General features: G+C 35.2%; 1 protein-coding gene across 1 annotated transcript; it reads left to right on the forward strand.

Moving 5' to 3' along the window:
- Positions 1-460: 460 nt before the first annotated feature.
- Positions 461-22,111, forward strand: LOC128229875 (uncharacterized). Its single transcript, XM_052941761.1, has 14 exons — positions 461-580; positions 1,643-1,715; positions 2,074-2,186; positions 2,625-2,760; positions 3,199-3,205; positions 6,123-6,214; positions 7,204-7,427; positions 11,175-11,264; positions 12,828-13,031; positions 13,375-13,525; positions 13,809-13,982; positions 14,311-14,436; positions 20,914-21,031; positions 21,764-22,111. Exons 1-14 carry the CDS (start codon positions 461-463, stop codon positions 22,014-22,016), a joined length of 1,881 nt encoding a protein of 626 aa, XP_052797721.1. The 3' UTR covers positions 22,017-22,111.
- The last annotated feature ends 250 nt before the right edge of the window (positions 22,112-22,361 follow it).

Here is a 22,361-nt window from a genome sequence, read left to right on the forward strand (position 1 = left end):
GGTATCCGGAATTCCAGGGTTCCGGTTTGTAGGGATTTTTTTACATTGAAAATAGAAGGGGAAAACCGGGACTCTGAAAAAAGTCCGGTATCCCAAGGATTCCGGTTTTGTGGAGTTCCGGTTTAGTGAGTTTCTACTGTAAACAGGCCTAGCGGCGTATCTCTAGATTATAAGTGCAACGAATTGTACACTAAAAACCACAATTCTTATCAATTATTATGTTCCAAATTTGCATGTACATTTTTTTTTTTTCAAAATGACGACAACAGCTTATCATTCACGTATCTACGTTTAGCCTTTCTCTCTGATATCTCGCCTTGATTTTCCATTTGCACCATGCGTGCACATTACCAAACCTATGGTGCAAATATGCGGATCTATTTTGTTTCGCTTTTGATAATTTACAGCGCAAATTTTGTCGAAGTCGTGGCGGATTATCCATGTGTATGTAACTACAAAAATGAAACCAGCGTCAATGGACGCGACCAAGTTCGGCTATATGAACAAGCTCGATTGTAAACCCGTGGGACAGGTACAGAGGTCTCACAGCGGGTTCTTAGTTATCCAGTTTGAACACAAGGTAGGGCTCCGACTTTCTCAAATGTACTTGCATTTAACCCTTTCTGGTATCATTATCGCGTCAATTCAGGAATCTGACCCACAAATGAGCTCGTTCTCTGTTAGCTCAATTAACCATAATGTTATTTGTCATGCCTGCTGACCCAATATAATTTTGGTATCAGTTGACACTTATTTGTTGGCTGATTACTAATGTAAAAAATAAATAACCAAACGTACAATACACCCAAAGCTTTAACATTTTATTTATTTATTTATTTATTTATTTATTTATTTATTTATTTATTTATTTATTTATTTATTTATTTATTTATTTATTTATTTATTTATTTATTTATTTATTTATTTATTTATTTATTTATTTATTTATTTATTTATTTATTTATTTATTTATTAAAGTTTGTTTGTTTGTTTGTTCGCCCGTCTGTTCATTCGTTCGTTCATTCATTCATTCATTTGCGTTATCATTGTGCTTACATCTTCTTTTTCTGCACATAAAACCATTTCATATGTTACCAAAATGAGGTACATAACTCTGTCAACAATTCTTGTGCAGTTATTCCCATTGACAAACTGAGAAAAAACGAACATTAGTTTTAACAGTTGCTGCACTAGTAGATAAAATATGAGTTCAAACACTGCTAAGTGATTGTTTAATACGCTTTTATAAATCTAAAAGGCCACACAGTTGCGCTGGGCCTGACCATGTTTAAATTCATATCTGCAAGTCGACAAACACTTAACTATAAGTAACGATATTTAAGCGTGCATAAATATATTTTGTCAAATGGAAATACAGTATTTTTCAAGTCTGCCGTATAATTGATTGTATTTAGTGGCCCTGTAGACTTAAATACAGACTGTATCAGTAGACGAAACACTAAGAAAAAGTTAAAGGGTTATAAGCATGGGTTGTCCAAAATAGATAATGCGACCACGAGGCATTTAAACATTTATTTTGGTAAATACATACTAATTCCTGTGAACATTACATAATGCAGACATCTACGATCTTAAACAAATACATATTATGTTTACAATATCAAAGAACTTTAATATATAGTATGGATATGTGGCAGACGACCAGAATATCAGGACAGAGTCATGCTCCGGCGATTACCCCACCAACGATTTAGGTAATTATACTTATACGTTCAACATTTAATAAAACGGTTCGATTTTTTAGAACTAAATATAACAGCTATATAGCCTTTATTGAAAAAGATAAAAAATACTCACTAGTCTTATGTTTGAATTATTGCATACCTGGGTTGAAACCAGTACTGATGTGCTTTCTGATATGCCAAGAGCATTTGCTTTTGGTGGGGCTCGAACCCACAACCTCTTATGTGGGGGCGGACACCTTAAACACTACACCACTCTCGTCAGAAAGGATTGTTCATATACTATGTCGAATTAAATGTCTGGATCTACACACGGATATATAATTCTGATAAAATCTGACGATACACTTCTGGCTTTATACTTTCATAGCGAATGTGACGGGTACCCCGCTGCAGTATGTGGGGATAGGTTACAATCTCCTGACGGGGAATCCTGAACTCAGCCCTGATACTGGGATGCTGCTGGACAGAAGAATTCTCGAGGTAAGATGTTGATTGGTCAATTCACGCATAATGTCTGACGTCAGTGTACTAAACAGTTTAACACTGTTTGCAACTAAAATGTCAAGGCGAACATCAGGTCACTTCGGAAATTACCTTGTTTGAATTGCATTCCAGTCATTTTGTTCGAAAAAAGGTCTGGCTCAAAGTTCCAAAACAATGAAAAATATCCAATTGTTAATTCAATGCTTTAAACAGTGAATAACGCTTTTAGTTCACTACTAAGTCTTTATATACCAAAAGAAGATAATACACCAGTATTCTGCCAATGATGAACTTACTCGATTCAAAATGTTTTGACACCGAGGCCATTACGACAGGACAGAAGTCAAAAACAAGGGATATTTCGAAACGCCGGGTTGCTCTAACATTTTGCCTAAGGCAACCTCGAGTTATCATCAGTAGTTTGTACTGTTCTAGCTGACAGGAAGCCGAAGTAATGTCAGAGAGGCGAGTTACTACACCACTTCCTCCTGCAACAGAAGTGAGGCCACGTTTCTCGTGCATGGGGGTAAATCCCTTCAAAACGAGAGGTTGACACGTGTACATTTTTCCGGTAAATTATTTTAATTATTACACCGTCGATCTGTTATAGAGAAATAAAGTTAGATTTGATATAGAATCAAGACTCTAAACTTGCAAGACTGCAAAAAAAAAACAAAAAAACCCAATATTAACCCTGTTGAATTGTAAACCCTGTTTTTGGAATCACTTAGAGGTGATCCTTTTATTCATAAAAACATATACAAATCATAAACATTACAAATAACGAACAAGAAAATCATGATATACAACTATTTCATCTTAAAACATTGCAGTTTCACTAAACTAATATAACTTGTGTTTTTTAACACAATATTCTTAGTTGCTTTTAAATTTTACAATAAACCTATTGAGAAAAGGACAATTCCTTTACTCTTATATAATGTTTGAATAATCAAAAAGTCAGCATTTAATAATGCACATAAGTTAACAAATTTCTGACTTCTTTCAGATAAAAAGTACGATTTGTAAATACAGTAACCTATTTGAGATAGAAAAGAATTGATAATATTACATTCTTTGTATTCTATTTTATATCCAATTATAAGTATTTCGAGGCTTTTCATCTGTATATGTTTATTACAATGTTTAAATGTGTCATTTATCTTCGACCAAAAATGAGAAAAATACGGGCAATTAATTAGAAAGTGGTCATAGTCTTCGACTTGGTTGCAGTGATTACAAAGAGGACTTGCTGAGATATTCCAGGGGAATAGATTTAGATTTGCAGCCATGATGTTATGTAGTAGTTTGAACTTGAACTGTTTAACTTTATTTTCTGGAATTATCCAATGTAAAATAAAATACCATGATCGCCAGTTGATTGGTTTGTTGAAAGTTTCTTGCCATTATATATGTATGTATTTACAAAAATATGATAAATATCTTTATTGGTGAGATCGTCTAACTGCTTTTGACTGTATTTAAGGTTTAAACACGTTTTAACATTTGTGTTTACAGATTTAATTACAATTTTCCAGTCGTTTAGGATAGCTTTTATTATTGTTTTTACCTCTGAAATCTAGTTACATTTCACTATAAGGTTTGCACAATTCTTCTCACGTCTATCTCGACAGATAATGAAATTATATCGTTTAGAAACATAAATCCGGGTCAATCCAGTATTTGAATAGTAGACATTTATTATTGAATTTAATATATTTATTTCCCCATAAAATTTGAGATCGAATTGAATAAAAGTCATTCTTAATATTGTTTGACCTTGAAATTGATTTAAATTCTAACTAATTGATCAAGAAAATATGATGCGATTACTTTCCAATTTGCATTTGGTTTTGATTTTAAGAAATTTACCCAATTAAGTTTCATACTTTTAGAATAGTATTTGAAGTCAGGAACTTCCAGACTTTATTTCCTATTAAGGTTGTACGTTTAATTTTATCTCTTGTCATTCCAAATGAAATTGAATATTAAAGAGTTAACTGTTTTAATCACATGATTGGGAGTTAAACTATTTTGCGCTAGATATGTAAGTTTGGGCAGCATCAATGATTTTATAACAGTTATTTTGCCAAAAAGGGTTAAGTTTCGTTTCTTCCAATTGCTTATAAGCTTTTGACATTGTTCATTTGTTTGCGCCCAGTTTAAATTAATGCATTCAGTTTTGTTGTTTCCAAAATAAATACCTAAATGGCTTTAATTTGATATATATCATTTATCTCTGTTTCCATGTTTTGAATAGGCATCAATAGACTTTCGTTTTGATTTTCATCATAGGTTTTTTGAAGATGTTTAAGTTTTTTTCTCATTGATGCAAACGATTATTTCGTTCTATCCCTATTTTTCTTGAAAAATCTATAGTAGTATTTCTTATTTCAATCTTACATAGTTCCCATTCGACTTGTTATGTCTGATTGAATGATTTTTCTTAAAACATTTGCAATATGTGTTATATATTTTGCATTTTCAAGAAGAGAATTGTTAAATTTCCTGTAACCTGGTCCTCGTTTAGACGTCGCTTTAAGTTTAAGAGAAATGGCCATGTGGTCTGCAAATTGAATTATTGCTGGCCTTATATCTGTCGAATACACCTGTGGTACTAAGTTTTTTTCTATCAACCAAAAATCTATTCTACTTTTATCCGTTTTATTTTTTCGTCTCCAAGCAGAGCTTCCAAATATCACATAAGTCATTTCTTGAAAATAATGTCTTTACATTTTAAACCGGACATTTTTCGCGTTCGTAATTGTTTGAGCTTGATCTTCTATCATTTTTGTTAAGAGTATCGTCACCACCAATTAATTTTATGCCTTGGCCTCTTTTGGATATTATATTTAGGATACGATTATAAAATGCGTTACGTATTTGTTTTATCGTTAGGAGCATATATTTTAAGTAAATTGTAAACCCTTTTTGACAATTTAAGAACAAAATCCTCGTCAGTATTTCGGCTCACCGGGTGGTGGCAGAGCAGCAACGGGTGCACACGTGGAATTTACACAGTTTTAGTACAATGATGCTTTTTATTATGAAACTCTATAATCACACAGTATTAAACCTTTTATTTTATAAAGCAGATTGTGTGTAATGTTTATAGTTTCAAACAATGACTGCATTGTATCTTCGAAAAGTTTGAAAAGTTGCATTAAGTGCTCTGAATTGCATTTCTCCGTCTGCAGATAGAGTTGGGATCTCTAATCATAGAAATACTTGAGGTTTAACTATAAGTTTTTTATTATTTGTTTTATTGTTAAGTTTTCTCAAGTTAAAGCATACTTTGATGAGATTTACCTTTCGCGTTTTATCTTTATTTAGGATTGTTGGGATAAAAGTGAGGTTTGTGCACTTAAACTGTTTTAAAGCCCCAGTAAATTTACATTTCACTGACCGTTCCAAGTCGTTACATAACAATTCTTGATAAACATACCAAGTTTTTTTTATATAGTTTGTACGCACTGTTTATTGTGTGTGGAGTTTTGTGCTGTTCTTCCATGTTCCTTGTTTGTTATTTTATGTTTAATGTCTTTGGCGTTTACCCAGTTCCATTAAACCGGGTTTATGTTCTAACGTTTTGCTACTGAACTTGTTTCTGTAGCTTTTCGCATAAATATTAAGACAAATTACAACGTTTATCGTCTTAATCCCCTCGATTCTCATTAATCAGAGGTTCGATAAATTTGTGGTACGCATAGTATCACCACTCTGGTGAACGAGAATGTCTCACTCTTGGAGCTAGGAAATTTGTATACATTCCTTGGGCAGGGGGTGTTTCAAATAGCGAACATGCCATCGGAAAAAAAATGACAAAGTCTATTTTCCTGGTAACGGTGTCACTAAGTCCATCAAACACCTGCCTGTCGGGAACCATATCTGCTGTTAACATCCTCCACTCACCCCTATGCATCTACAAAACAGAAAAGAAACAGGACGTGTGTACACGTGTTTACCTTTTATTTCAGAAAGTCATCCGTCTTCTGTTCAAAGCAATGCGTTGGTGGGAAATATAGGTGGGTAAAAGTTGTGTTACAAAAGATAATATAATTAAATCGGAGAAAACATCTGTAACTCCTCGCGTTTGGAATTCAAATCCTTTGACAGCATTCTAAGAATCACAATCGAAACAATTGTGTATTCATGAAAGAAATGCAACGAAAGCTTTATTACATCATGTACTATATTTTATCTAATGGCGTGTTTATAATACATCTTGATTTTCTTTTCAAGAAGTGTCCGAGAACTACTCTTCTCCTGGTACATTCAACGTTTAACTGGTCAACTTGTATTGTAGTTTTATTTTTGTAATTATCTCGGGATGGCACAGGCGTGTCGCACAATATAACATTTTAATACAAAACTAATGAAAGACCTCCTGGCCACATGTGGACAGTTTACTCAAGTCGTACTGGTTCTACAAATAAAGTCAGATTTATCCTCGAATCGGGAAATGAGAGGTTAATTTCAGACAATTGTTCAGTTTTCAAGATTGCTCGGATATTTGTAAACATACCAAAAACCGTAGAAAGAAACTTGAAATGAATATAAAATGAATTTGGAAACATTTCAAAAGGTATCTAAGCCCCTTTAACCTCCTTTGGGCATGAATCCGATTAACTACGCGTTTTTTTTTTCAGAATTGACAATTATCAGCTGTAAGAATGAACCACACAGTATTAGATCATGGTGACCCATTATCATTTTATGGGGGAGGGGGGTTGAATTAAGAGTGGGTAAAAAGTTAAAACCGAAACTAATATTACAAGCAAACTGCAAGTAACCTATTCATACCTTACTTTTGGTAATTTGTTTTATATAATATTGCTTTACTTTATTGCTTTTAACCTGTTCAAAACATTTATGTATTTATATATGTGTATGCACTTTCGCAAAAATTACTAGAAAATTAAAATCAACATTATCGTCAATGATTTGATTAATTGACAAGCATAGTTCGAACATTCAACACCATACAAATCCTTTGTTTTTCCATATATTGTAGACTTCAACTCGAGAGCCAGATTGCTTTCTGACGGATCTCAAGTTTACATTGATAGAACCACAACATGCAAACTAGGGAGCGTAGGTTACCAGGGTTACGGCTTGACAACGGAAGGAAACTATACAGTTTCCCGCAATTTTGCCACTGATGTGTGTCGACTACCAATTGTGTTTGACCCGAAAAATGGCGCAAAGTATATGGACTTTCTGGATAACTGGGGCACTGTAAGTTGCAATCATTTTAATAGTCATATGTTCATCATAGGATGGATAAATTTGGATTGGAAAACAAACTGGCAAGTTTGAGAGTAAAATATTGTTACTTGAAACCAAAATGATGTGGTCTTTAAGACACAAATACAAACACACATATATGGTCCCAAAATCGGCAAACACAGTATTTCCTAAAACAATCATAAAATTGTCAATACGAGCTAGTATGAGGCCGATAAAACCTCAATATACATGATTAAAAGAATATTTCGTCGCTGTATCAGCTTGGTTTTACACGTTTGAAAAATAGCGCGTAATGTTTTCCCAGTTTATAGTGTGTATATTGAGCTTGTGAAAGTCATGTGATTAGTACAGCGACATTATCCGACGCTGTTTTTTTAATTAACGGGTATTTCCGTGGTAGACAAACCAAGCTCATGAGTATCATCCATGACCTGTCCGTGTGGTTTTCAAACAAGTATGCAACGTTCTCCTCAAGGCTTCTACTTCCTTCAAAGGACTTTGAAACAAATCTAGGGCCAATTAGCGATAAAGATGAAATACTATTTGCAATAAGTAAATGTAACAGTGCTTAAAAATTAAAGATATCAAAACCGATGTATCCAAAATTATTGTTGATGTTCTTGAAGTTAAAACTGGTTACAGACACGAATGTACAAAATTGATAGTAGACAAGATTCTCATGAAAAATACATGCACAATTTAAAAAAAAAAATCATATTGAACATTGAGAGGGTGACCGTGATATGCTGCTGCTAGACATTGACACCCTTAAAGTTATTTGCGATTCAAAAATAGATATAGTAGATAGAATTGACGACACTGTTTGCAAAATCGAGCAAAGAGAAAACAAAGATAAGCAAGAATCTTTGGGCTTAAGAGTACAGTACTGAAAATGAAAGAAATACATCATTGAAAACAAATCTCGTGCGAAAGTTTTGAAAGTTTCACAACCAGATTTTTAAAGGAGCCAATATCATATTGCATTTTCTCACAGACCTGGTAGGAAATACGGAGTTGTTTTTATAGGTTTAAAAAACTATGAGCATAAACATTACCTGTTTTGGGGCAGAAGTTTACTTCGTTAACGGGATATTCATGTAGCAGAAATTCTTACTTCTCAACAAATCACAACTCCCGCATACTTAAAATCTAAAGGGCAAAGCGGATACCCTCTGAAGGGAAAACTTCACATCAGAGAAACTGAAAATTCACCCCTCGGAAACACAGTTTGGTTATAAATGCTTAGTGACGCACCGCCCAAGTAAATGAGAATCTGGAAATGGAGACGACCACCCCTAACGTACACAAATACAAAACAATAACAAAACGACCAAGGCCCTAATTGTTTTGAACTTAATATCGGATAATGGAACATAGACGGACTATCCTCTAAAAGTTATTTTAATGACTTTCAAACTATATACTCTTTTGATATATTTGGACTATCGGAGACATGGGAGGAAAGTAATACACAGTGTAGATATTTAAGTCAGCTACTTGATTGCATTCTCTTGTCAGAAAAAAATATGCAAGGCGTGGCAGAGCCATGGGTGGTATTTATGTGTATGTCCGAAATACCATCATGCAATTTATTGAACTTATTAACTTTGATTTCAAAATTGGCAAAGTCTGAAAGATAAAAAGACGCTTTATGAACATAAAAAGGATACGTTACTGATGTTTGTATACTTAACCGCCCCCCCCCCCAACTAGTCGCTTTTTTAAAATAATGTATCTGCAAAAAGGCATACATTTCCTAAAAGATAAAATCGCTACTTAAGCTACTGAAAATCCGAAAAATGAAATGATACAGATTGGTTATTAATTGCCAGGTGGGGGAATTCTCATTGAACATATACAAGCGGATAGAAATATCACACAGTTGCATGAATTCAGCCTTCTTTATGAAAGTCCTGTTGATAATAGGCATAAGTACTATATAAAAAACATGAAAATGCAAAGTTTCAAGATCAAATAAGGACTATCTTTACTGCTGAATTATTAACTAAAACTTGTGATTTAACAAACGACTTATCACAGGAAATAAATCATATAATGGACTGTTTAGCTGAAAAATTTAAAAACTGTAGAGAAATGTCTCATAAAAGGATTAAGTAAACGTTCTAACACAAGCCCAACACGGTTTGATGCTGAATGCGATAACTTGAAAAGGGAAAAAAAACAATGTCTTACGCATGGACCGTCAAAACAGAACAGAGCGAAATTTAGACGAGTATAAAAATGCACGAATAACATTTAAAAATATGTGTAAACATGAATCTCAATGGCATTATGGCGAATACTTAGATAATATAACAAGTAACATTATTGGTTCAAAGTCATTTTGGACAAAAGTTTATAAACGCCTAACAAATCATAATTCACGAATTCCTTCCAAAATGGCTTTAACAAGTAAAATATACTGTGGTATATTAGTTTCTCGTCTTAACTTCTTTGCGCAAGTGTTTCTTCTTTGCGCAAGTGTTTGTAAATTTTCTGAAAATCAAGCTGGATTTAAGTCTGGCACTAGCACCTTGGATAATGCCTTTGTATTAAAATTATTATAGAATGCATGCTTTATAAAAAGAAACGCGCTTTGTATGTTACTTTTGTTGACTTTCAAAAATGCTTTGATATTTTTGGTAGAAACTATCTATGGCTTGTTGGAAAGGAGTTAAAGGAAAATTATTTAAGTCTTTTCTTAGTACGTATAATTCTGTAATATCATGCATAAGATGTAATGGATGTCGTAGTAACTATATACAAAGCTCTGTTGGTTTAAAACAAGGCTGTTAAGCAAGTACAATATTATTTTCCTTTTTTGTTGACGAATTATTTACTTTCTTAGAAAGTAATAATGTCCATGCAATACAGTTGACTCCAGATACTGTTTGTCTGTTTTTACTTATGTTTGCCGATGATATAGCGTTATTTTAAGACGTGTTCGGTAAATAATAACAGGTATATTTATTTTCATTATTTTGTGACACATACAAGTAAAAGGTCAACGAAATTAAAACAAAAATTGATGTTATTAAAAAAGGTGGAAGACTTTTAAAATCTGAGAAATGGTTCTCCAACACTTCTCCTTTAGAAGTAGTCAGTAAGTTGTGTTATGTATGACTAAAGTTAACACTACAACTATCGTTTAATTGAGTGGTACATGAACTTTATGCTGGTATCATTGTTATGGTCTTAATATAAATATGGTCAACTGTCAAATGGAGTATCTTTCAAACTATTTTAGGCAACAATAAGCTAACAACTCCTATATGGAGCAAAGGTATAAGGTCTCGGAAAATATGCTGACCTCGAAAGGGTTCATATTTATGCATGTAAAAGGTTAATGTGTGTTAATGCTAAGTTCCATACAACAAATAACACTGTTTGAGGGAAATGGGGTAGATATCCAATGCATATAGAATCTTATAAACGTTGTGTTAAATATTGACTTAAAATACTCAAAATGCACAACGCTATCAATTGTATGTAAGTTTTTTGACAATTTTATCTTTTTCTTGCAATTGTATCATCTGGTGTCTAGTCCATTTAATGCTTTATGGCACAGACTGCCTATCTGAACCAGGATGTGGCCCGGACCAGTACAGGTTTCTGCGAATTGTGCATTACTGCATGGGATCGGCGTTCGACTCATGGATCATATGTTCAAATTAACACGGGTTTTTTCTCCAAAAGCCATTTTTTGTCAATGGAGTTCCCTTTATAATATTTCAGAGTGTTATCATGTCTGCCGACGTCGGGACGAAGACGCTGGAACGGTATAGCCAGAGTCTTACAAGCCTGACGAAGGAAATACTAGCGACGGTCTGTGATCTTTTTGAAGGGGTTAATAACATATTAGAATGTTAGCGTTGTAGTTTATTTTACTATATGCATATCTTTTTCTATATCACACTGTGAAAAAAGCACGCCATATTGAAAAAATTGTGGTTGGCGTAACTGTTTTATACCATGTTTTCGAGGATAACGTTCGGAAAATAGAGGAATAGCTTTGTAATTTATCCGGACGGCAGGTGTTGCACTGTAAAGCTCCGCCTCCTTTCTACCGTGACGATATGAGAGATAATGTATAGATGAACACTAAAAAACTCAAAAATGGTACACTTATAAATTGTTGCAATCATATGAAATATATGCATGAGTTCGGAAACATAACGTTTAAAGTAATAACACAAATATTGCGTTACGAATTCGGGTATAAGCATAAAATCGCAACACTCAACACATCGGTCAAAATTGGGCTCTGGTTGCGTTTTTACGCGTTAGCCCTCAATAAGATTCACCTGATATCAAATGATATCGGGACATTGGACAATAGAAGGCAAAATAATATATAAGAAATGTGGCTTGTGTCGTCACTTATTTCTCCGCTTCAGAACTCGTGAAATATAAATTAAATATTCTAAAAATATTGCATAGAGTTGATTAAGGGCATTCCGCGTTGCTAAAATGTGTGGGAAATGCCAAACATTAAAATGTTCATGTTTAAATTAGTTTTGAGGAACATATTTTTGGGAGTAAAACATACATCCTTTGCGACATGTTTTGGATAATAAGGAGTTGACCAAATTCTTGGTGATATAGTTATTAGTAAGATATTCAATAAAATAATGATAAAAAGTGAATTTAGTTCATTTCCTGGTAACAAAAATGCAAATATCTTTCTTATAAAGCTGCAATAACTACAAAGCCACAAAACTTGTTTTTACACAAAAACATATTCATTTTGAATAAAGACATTACTGAAAAAAGAAGCAAATGCAAATTGTTGTTTTCAAATAGATTCTAAATTCAATTTTACTGCTTCCTTTGTTTTGTTGTTTAGAATGTCAACAGATAACAATGTATAAAAACGCCGCCGTATAGTCCACACTGATTATCAAACACTAGCATATTTTCCTAAACTGCGTTCGCGTTTGCCTCCCTTTGGGATTTTAATAATAAATATGTTCAAGCAGATCGATAATTTTTCATTATTTAGTGAAGATATTTTTTTACAGTAGCCAAAATTAATTTAAGGCGAAAATTGATTTCACGTGCAAACGTTCTACGAGCCGCAAAATGATAATCGATGATCGGCCGGGCCGCAAAACTGATAGTCATGCTAATAATTGCGGAATCCGAGTACAAATGTGTAACTATATCAAGTAACATTTGTATTAAGCTTGCTAAATTTTAAACTAAAAACTAAATAAAACGATTTTTTTAAACATTTTACGTTTAGGCCCTTCAAACGACTTTTGCACTGTGAAAGGCCCTGAAGAGACGGTTTATTGATTTGAAATGGTTTATGTACTGAAATTCTTAATCCCAGCGGTCAATTTAAATATGTAAGAGGGAATACAATACATTTATAACACGTTTCAGGACCCATCCCTGGTGACCCATTCCGGTCCTTTCATGGGATACACATCCTCGGTCACAGTCGATGAAAATCGCTACTTGAGCAGCAGCATAGCACGCCAACATCACACATCAAGTAGGACTGACGGCACGTTGTCATCCCCTGTAGTCACGCGAATTGACGTCATTTCAATTGCTGACGTCATCAGCAAGGCGTACTTTGGGCCGGTACGTTAGAATCTGTAATGATGATGTTGACGATATGGCAATGTATACGTCATCCATACGTGTTGTTGGTATACTCTGGTCATGTTGGTCATCTATCATCTTTAAAATAAATGATGTTCAGAGGTGGTGAGCACGTGGTTACATTGCTGTCAAACTAGGCTTAAAAATACGTGATATTTCAAAAACGGCAAATCACTGCCTCTAAAGTTTGATAAGTAAGACATAATGAAATCATAGATAAGTGATTATCATGAACATAATACTTATATAACAGATTGTAAAACGAAGCCGTGTATAAGATTAACCTCGACTACTGGCTGGTATTCCATTTTAAAAACATCAGATTTTGGCTGAGCTGACAGCGGAAGGAATTTGTGCAGACACGATCTACGGCACCATGTTGACCACGATAGCCGACAACGTGCATCGGGCACTTGAGCAGTACCCTATGGTCAAGGAGTCGACAGGACAAAATCCGCTGCCCTCTATCGTCGGTGGGTAGACAAAGACTTTGAATGATTCGAAAGCAAATCTTATAAAAATCGATTTAATCCATACATCATGTATGGATTAAATCGATTTTTATAAGATTTGCTTTCGAATCATGTGAAGAAAAAACAAAACCAAAAATATTAGCCATGGCGTTTTGACGATGTCGCACACTATTATTAAAAACACAAAAAAAAACCCGGAATAGAAACATAATGATACCAGTCCAATTAAGCTAATAACTTATGAGTATTCAAATCATATGCACCAACTATTTTCCTGTTCTAGACCACCCCTTGCAAATACCGGTCACGTGGCCTTTAGGTAACTACGGTCTTATGGAGACGTCCGCGGGATGTCCGGGCGCCAGGGTGCTATGGTCCATAGGCTGGAGACACTACGACACGGAAGATAGCGGGCCAAGCAACAGATTCAGCTTCAGTATTTCAAATTATCTATCAGGTATGGACTAAGTATTTGTTTTGATAATTTGTTTAAAAGACGAGCGTTATGATAGACCCTGGATTAGGTTTGCGTTTAGGGTAGATTGAAGTACAGAATACAGTAATTCTATTGGTAATGTTTTATCACAAAATATTTATATCTTATTTATTAAAAGTTTGTAACTGGCTTCAAACAGAAAACTCATGAGGTCCTCGAAATATTGAGGAATGGAATATAATGGGTTAAATTTCGTCGATGGCTACACTTTTTCTTATATTTTAAAATAACCGAATTATGATAGATCTGATATTGTAAATCAAACTATAATTATGCGACTGCATTTCAGGTAGTTTCGCCGACAACAACATACGAACAGACTTTTGCATTAAGACTATTTCATCAACAACAACATACGATGGATTGTGGCCAAGGGGGTCATACTGCCTGCTCAAATACAGAAACTGCCCAAATGGTACGCGAACTGTCAAAAGCAATGCAATGAAAATATACCAATATGACCGTACTGTATAGGGCGAACCCTCAATTTTTAAAATTTGTTTTCATTCAGGCACGATTAAGAATATGCTTATTGTGCCACATAGCAATATCTTGGTTAACTGTTACGCTACTAGCCATTAAACAGGATCTTGGTTAACTGTTACGCTACTAGCCTTTAAACAGGATCTTGGCTAACTGCTACGCTATTAGCCATTAAACAGGATCTTGGTTTACTGTTACGCTACTAGTCATTAAACGTGATCTTGATTAACTGTTACGCTATTTGCCTTTAAACAGGATCTTGGTTAACTGTTACGCTACCAACCTTTAAACAGGATCATTGGATAACTGTTACGCTACTAGCCTTCAAACAGGATCTTGGTTAACTGTTACGCTACTAGCCTTTAAACAGGATCTTGGTTAATTGTTACGCTACTAGCCTTTAAACAGGATCTTGGTTAATTGTTACGCTACTAGCCTTTAACCAGTATCTTGGTTAATTGATACGCTACTAGCCTTTAAACAGGATCTTGGTTAATTGATACGCTACTAGCCTTTAAACAGGATCTTGGTTAATTGTTACACTACTAGCCTTTAAACAGGATCTTGGTTAATTGTTACGCTACTAGCCTTTAAATAGGATCTTGGTTAATTGTTACGCTACTAGCCTTTAAACAGGATCTTGGTTAACTGTTACGCTACTAGCCTTTAAACAGGATCTTGATTAATTGTTACGCTACTAGCCTTTAAAGAGGATCTTGGTTAACTGTTACGCTACTAGCCTTTAACTGGATCTTGATTAATTGTTACGCTACTAGCCTTTAAAGAGGATCTTGGTTAACTGTTACGCTACAAGCCTTTAAACTATTACGCTACTAAACTTTAAACAGGATTTTCGGTTAACTGTTACGCTGCTAGTCATTAAACAGGATCTTGGTTAACTGTTACGCTACTAGCCTTTAAACAGGATCTTGGTTAACTATTACGCTACTAGCCATTAAACAGGATCATTGGTTAACTGTTACGCTACTAGCCTTTAACCAGGATCTTGGTTAATTGTTTCGCTACTAGCCTTTAAACAGGATTTTCGGTTAACTGTTAAGCTACTAGTATTTAAACAGGATCTTGGTTAACTGTTACGCTTCTAGCCTTTAAACAGGATCTTGGTTAACTGTTACGCTACTAACCATTAAACAGGATCATTGGTTAACTGTTAGGCTACTAGCCTTTAAACAGGACCTTTGTTGACTGTTACGCCACTAGCCTTTAAACAAGACCTTGGTTAACTGATACGCTACAAGTCTTTAAACAGGATCTTGGTTAACTGTTACGCTACTAGCCTTTAAATAGGATCTTGGTTAACTGTTACGCTACTAGCCTTTAAACAAGACCTTGGTTAACTGATAGGCTACAGGCCTTTAAACGGGATCTTCGTTTACTGTTAGGCTTCTAGCCTATAAACCGGATCTTGGTTAACTGTTACGCTACTAGCCTTTAAACAGGATCTTGGTTAACTGTTACGCTACTAGCCTTTAAACAGGATCTTGGTTAACTGTTACGCTACCAGCCTTTAAATAGGATCTTGGTTGACTGTTACGCCACTAGCCTTTAAACAAGACCTTGGTTAACTGATACGCTACAAGTCTTTAAACAGGATCTTGGTTAACTGTTACGCTACTAGCCTTTAAACAGGATCTTGGTTAACTGTTACGCTACTAGCCTTTAAACAGGATCTTGGTTAACTGTTACGCTACTAGCCTTTAAACAGGATCTTGGTTAACTGTTACGCTACTAGCCTTTAAACAGGATCTTGGTTAACTGTTACGCTACTAGCCTTTAAACAGGATCTTGGTTAACTGTTACGCTACTAGCCTTTAAACAGGATCTTTGTTAACTGTTACGCTACTAGCCATTAAACAGGATCATTGGTTAACTGTTACGCTACTAGCCTTTAAACTTGATCTTGGTAAATTGTTACGCTACTAACCTTTAAACAGGATTTTCGATTAACTGTTACGCTACTTGTCTTTAAACAAGATCTTAGTTAACTGATACGCTACAAGTCTTTAAACAGGATCTTGGTTAACTGTTACGCTACTAGCCTTTAAATAGGATCTTGGTTAACTGTTACGCTACTAGCCTTTAAACAAGACCTTGGTTAACTGATAGGCTACAGGCCTTTAAACGAGATCTTCGTTTACCGTTAGGCTTCTAGCCTATAAATCGGATCTTGGTTAACTGTTACGCTACTAGCCTTTAAACAGGATCTAGGTTAACTGTTACGCTACTAGCCATTAAACAGAATCTTGGTGAACTGTTATGCTGCTAGCCTTTAAACAAGATCTTGGTTAACAGTTATGCTACTAGCCTTTAAAGAAGACCTTGGTTAACTGTTACGCTACTGTCCTTTAAACGGGATCTTGGTTAACTGTTAGGCTACTAGCCTTTAAACAGTATCTTGGTTAACTGTACCGCTACAAGCATTACACAAGACCTTGCTTAACTGATACGCTTCGAGCCTTTAAACAGTATCTTGGCTACGTGTTTCGCTACTAGTCTTTAACTGGATCTTTGTTAACTGATAGGCTACAAGCCTTTAAACAGGATCTTGGTTAACTGATACGCTACAAACCTTTAAACAGGATCTTGGTAAACTGATACGCTACAAGCCTTTAAACAGGATCTTTGTTAACTGTAACGCCACTAGCCTCTTAACAAGATCTTGGTTAGCTGTTACGCTACTAGTCTTTAACTGGAAATTGGTAAACTGGTACGCTTGTAACCTTTAACATGATCATGTTTAACTATTACGCTACAAGCTTTTAAAGAAGGTCTTAGTTTACTGGTAGCATACTAGCCATTAAACAATATTTTGCAAAACTGATACCCTACTAGCCCTTAAACATAATCCTGTTTAATAGTTTTGCTACTAGCCTTAAAACAGGATCTTGGTTAACTGTTACGCTACTAGCCTTTAAACAAGACCTTGGTTAACTGATAGGCTACAGGCCTTTAAACGGGATCTTCGTTTACTGTTAGGCTTCTAGCCTATAAACCGGATCTTGGTTAACTGTTACGCTACTAGCCTTTAAACAAGACCTTGGTTAACTGATAGGCTACAGGCCTTTAAACGGGATCTTCGTTTACTGTTACGCTACTAGCCTTTAAATAGGATCTTGGTTAACTGTTACGCTACTAGCCTTTAAACAAGACCTTGGTTAACTGATAGGCTACAGGCCTTTAAACGGGATCTTCGTTTACTGTTAGGCTTCTAGCCTATAAACAGGATCTTGATTAACTGTTACGCTACTAGCCTTTAAACAAGACCTTGGTTAACTGATAGGCTACAGGCCTTTAAACGGGATCTTCGTTTACTGTTAGGCTTCTAGCCTATAAATAGGATCTTGATTAACTGTTACGCTACTAGCCTTTAAACAAGACCTTGGTTAACTGATAGGCTACAGGCCTTTAAACGGGATCTTCGTTTACTGTTAGGCTTCTAGCCTATAAATAGGATCTTGATTAACTGTTACGCTACTAGCCTTTAAACAAGACCTTGGTTAACTGATAGGCTACAGGCCTTTAAACGGGATCTTCGTTTACTGTTACGCTACTAGCCTTTAAATAGGATCTTGGTTAACTGTTACGCTACTAGCCTTTAAACAAGACCTTGGTTAACTGATAGGCTACAGGCCTTTAAACGGGATCTTCGTTTACTGTTAGGCTTCTAGCCTATAAACCGGATCTTGATTAACTGTTACGCTACTAACCTTTAAACAGGATCTAGGTTAACTGTTACGCTACTAGCCTTTAAAGAAGACCTTGGTTAACTGATACGCTACAAGTCTTTAAACAGGACCTAGGTTAACTGTTATGCTACTAGCCTTTAAAGAAGACCTTGGTTAGCTGTTACGCTACTGTCCTTTAAACGGGATCTTGGTTAACTGTTAGGCTACTAGCCTTTAAACATGACCTTGGTTAACTGATACGCTACAGGCATTTAAAGAGGATCTTGATTAAGTGTTATGCTACAAGCATTAAACAAGATCTTGGTTAACTGATACGCTTCAAGCCTTTAAACAGGATCTTGGTTACCTGTTTCGCTACTAGCCTTTAAACAGGATCTTGGGTAACTGATACGCTACAAGCCTTTAAACAGGATCTTTGTTAACTATTACGCTACTAGTCTTTAAATAGGATCTTGGTTATCTGTTACGGTACTAGCCTTTAAACAGGATCTTGGTTAACTGTTACGCTACTAGCCTTTAAACAAGACCTTGGTTAACAGTTACGCTACTAGCCTTTAAAGAAGACCTTGGTTAACTGTTACGCTACAGACCCTTAAACGGGATCTTGGTTAACTGTTATGCCATTAGTCTTTTAACAGGATCTTGGTTAACTGTTACGCTGCTAGCCTTTAAACAAGACCTTGGTTATCTGATACGCTTCAAGCCTTTAAACAGGATCTTGGTTACCTGTTTCGCTACTAGCCTTTAAACAGGATCTTGGGTAACTGATACGCTACAAGCCTTTAAACAGGATCTTTGTTAACTATTACGCTACTAGTCTTTAAATAGGATCTTGGTTATCTGTAACGGTACTAGCCTTTAAACAGGATCTTGGTTAACTGTTACGGTACTAGCCTTTAAACAGGATCTTGGTTAACTATTACGCTACTAGTCTTTAAATAGGATCTTGGTTATCTGTAACGGTACTAGCCTTTAAACAGGATCTTGGTTAACTGTTACGCTACTAGCCTTTAAAAAAGACCTTGGTTAACAGTTACGCTACTAGCCTTTAAAGAAGACCTTGGTTAACTGTTACGCTACAGACCCTTAAACGGGATCTTGGTTAACTGTTACGCCATTAGTCTTTTAACAGGATCTTGGTTAACTGTTACGCTACTAGCCTTTAAACAAGACCTTGGTTAACTGATACGCTACAGGCCTTTAAACGGGATCTTGGTTCACTGTTACGCTACTAGCCTTTAAACAGGACCTTTATTGACTGTTACGCTACTATCCTTTAAACAATATCTTGGTTAACTGTTACGCTACAAGCATTACACAAGATCTTGCTTAACTGATACGCATCGAGCCTTTAAACAGTATCTTTGCTACGTGTTTCGCTACTAGTCTTTAACTGGATCTTGGTTAACTGATACGCTACAAGCCTTTAAACAGGATCTTGGTTAACTGATACGCTACTAGCCTTAAAACAGGATCTTGGTTAACTGATACGCTACTAGCCTTAAAACAGGATCTTGGTTAACTGATACGCTACTAGCCTTAAAACAGGATCTTGGTTAACTGATACGCTACTAGCCTTAAAACAGGATCTTGGTTAACTGATACGCTACAAGCCTTTAAACAGGATCTCGGTTAACTGTATCGCCACTACCCTCTTAACAAAATATTAGTTAACTGTTACGCTACTAGTATTTAAACAGGATCTTGGATAGCTGTTACGCTACTAGCCATTTAACAAGAAATCGGTTAACTGTTACGATTCCAGCCTTTAAACATGATCATGGTTAACTATTAAGCTACAAGCCTTTAAAGAAGGTCTAAGTTTACTCGTAGCCTACTAGCCATTAAACAATATTTTGCTAAACTGATACGCTACTAGCCCTTAAACATAATCTTGGTTAATAGTTTTGCTACTAGCCTTAAAACTGGGTCTTGGTTAACTATAACGCTACAAGCCTTAAAACAGGATCTTGGCTAACTGTTGCGCTAAACCCTTTTCAACAGGAACTTGGATAACTGCTACGCTACTAGCATTTAAAACGGGATCATAGTAAATTGTAACGTTATTAACCTTAAAACGGAATCTTTGTTAACTGTTTCGCTAAAAGCCTTGAAACAGGATCCTTGATAACTGCTATGCTTCAAATTTCTCAACAGGATCTTGATTTCCTGCTGCGCTACTAGTTTTTGTATATGATCTTGGTTAATGTTCACTCTTCTATTTTTAATACTTAGTAAGCTTTTACGATTCTTACCTTTAAACAGGAGCTTGGTTGAATGTTTATCTTCTGATCTTGAAACAGGATTTTGGTTAAGTGTAACGCTACTTGTCTTTAAACGGGATCTTGGTTAAATGGTTAAACAACTAGTCTTTCCTAACATGTACGGTACAAGCCTGGATCTTGGTTTACAGTTAGGATACTGGGATTGTCCCTGTAGGCTAATTCCAGATCATATAAAAATACATTCAAATATAAAGGCGTTTGCACCTTATGACGTTAAACCACGTATTGTTTTACTGTATATTGTAAGTGATATTACTTGTCTTACTCCAGAGTTTAAAATAAGACTGACCATAGTATTCACATTTCGGAAACAGATTGTTCTATAATTAATGTCCTTATTCGAAATATAACATTGTGCTGTTAAAATGAATATAATAGTATGTATGTATATGTATTGTACATTTGTTCCGAACCTAGGGTTTTCTGAAGGATCCATATATTGGGATGATGAGGATAGCAGTAACGCGAACGATAAGGGCGGGACCCTACCAGATGGTTCATATAACAGCAACACCAAGATATATTACTGTTGTAGGCAAGTGTTCTGTACTTTCTTATAAAAAATATATTAAATGGTTGATAAACAATATAGGTTGATGCGAAAACTTCTTTTTTAATTTTAATGCATTTACTTGTTTTACTCATTTTTCTTTAATGGTCAAACCAAGACAAGCTTATAATTTGCGTATGTATAAATTTACAAACTAATAACCTTTATTTCCAAATTATCGCTAATATGCTTTTATATGAATGCTTATGTTAATGCGTTCAAATTAAAAAAATAAATAAAGAGTTTTGCATCAACTGAAATTGTGATCCTTTAAATGTATACGGTTACGCAATTAAAAAAAAGATTTAAACGCTAATTCAAAATAGATAAAAATTATTTCAAAATTTCTTGGGAACTATCTGTAGGTGTGTAAAATCACTGCGAGTCATGTAAATAAATACACATGTTATCTTTGGTGAACTGTTAAAACACAACATTTATAACGTTAGTTTCTCTCAAATCTAATGTTGAAAATATGCAGTGTATCATTCACGTGTATGCGGGGCGGACCCTCGGACATACTGCGTGGCCGGTAACTCGGGAAGCCTCGTTACAAGCTTCCGCACGTGCCATCGGGTCGGATAATTCAATTCGCCCACATCTGCATAAAATATGCTCATATGTGTTTAATAGCTGCCAATATTTATGATCAAGTTTATAATTTCTACATTAGAAATATGTACGAATGAATTTGCAATCTACACGTAATGCTATCAGGCACGACGGTCAATCAAATGCGGCTATGATTCTGCCTACGGACCGTCCGTTCGTACTTATGCGTTACGGAGGGAGATGTCAGGCGGTGTACGGGATGATTGTCAGCGACCTGTTCATCCGTTGGGACGATGACGACGGTAGTAACGCTGACTCTGCCAGCGGGATGCACCCTGACGATACGGAAAACGGCGAAAACCACGAGCTACACTTTTGTTATTATCAGTTGTCAGCGCATGGTGGCATTATAGGGTAGTGCCTGTTGACTGGGACCGTATTCATGAAGCTCCCTTGTAAAAATGTACAACTTAGTGAAAACTGTAATTATGAATATCTAAAAAGTATGCTTATTTCATTATAACACTTTTTCTTGCTTAATTACGTATTCTTAAAAACATTGTTAATTAAAATCAATAAATTTAAATATAAATATCTGAATTTGTTTTACTCCTGTTTTTTTTAGGTTTGACATACATTAAAGGTCAAGGTTGTATAGGCTCAGAAATTGTCATTTCACTCAAATATATTACGATCTACAGTTATGCTATCGTATGCACCTTTATTGTCACGTGATACAAATGCGTTTTACATCAGCAATATT

The sequence above is a fragment of the Mya arenaria genome, chromosome 4 (genome assembly GCF_026914265.1).
Source record: "Mya arenaria isolate MELC-2E11 chromosome 4, ASM2691426v1".
Classification (NCBI taxonomy): domain Eukaryota; kingdom Metazoa; phylum Mollusca; class Bivalvia; order Myida; family Myidae; genus Mya; species Mya arenaria.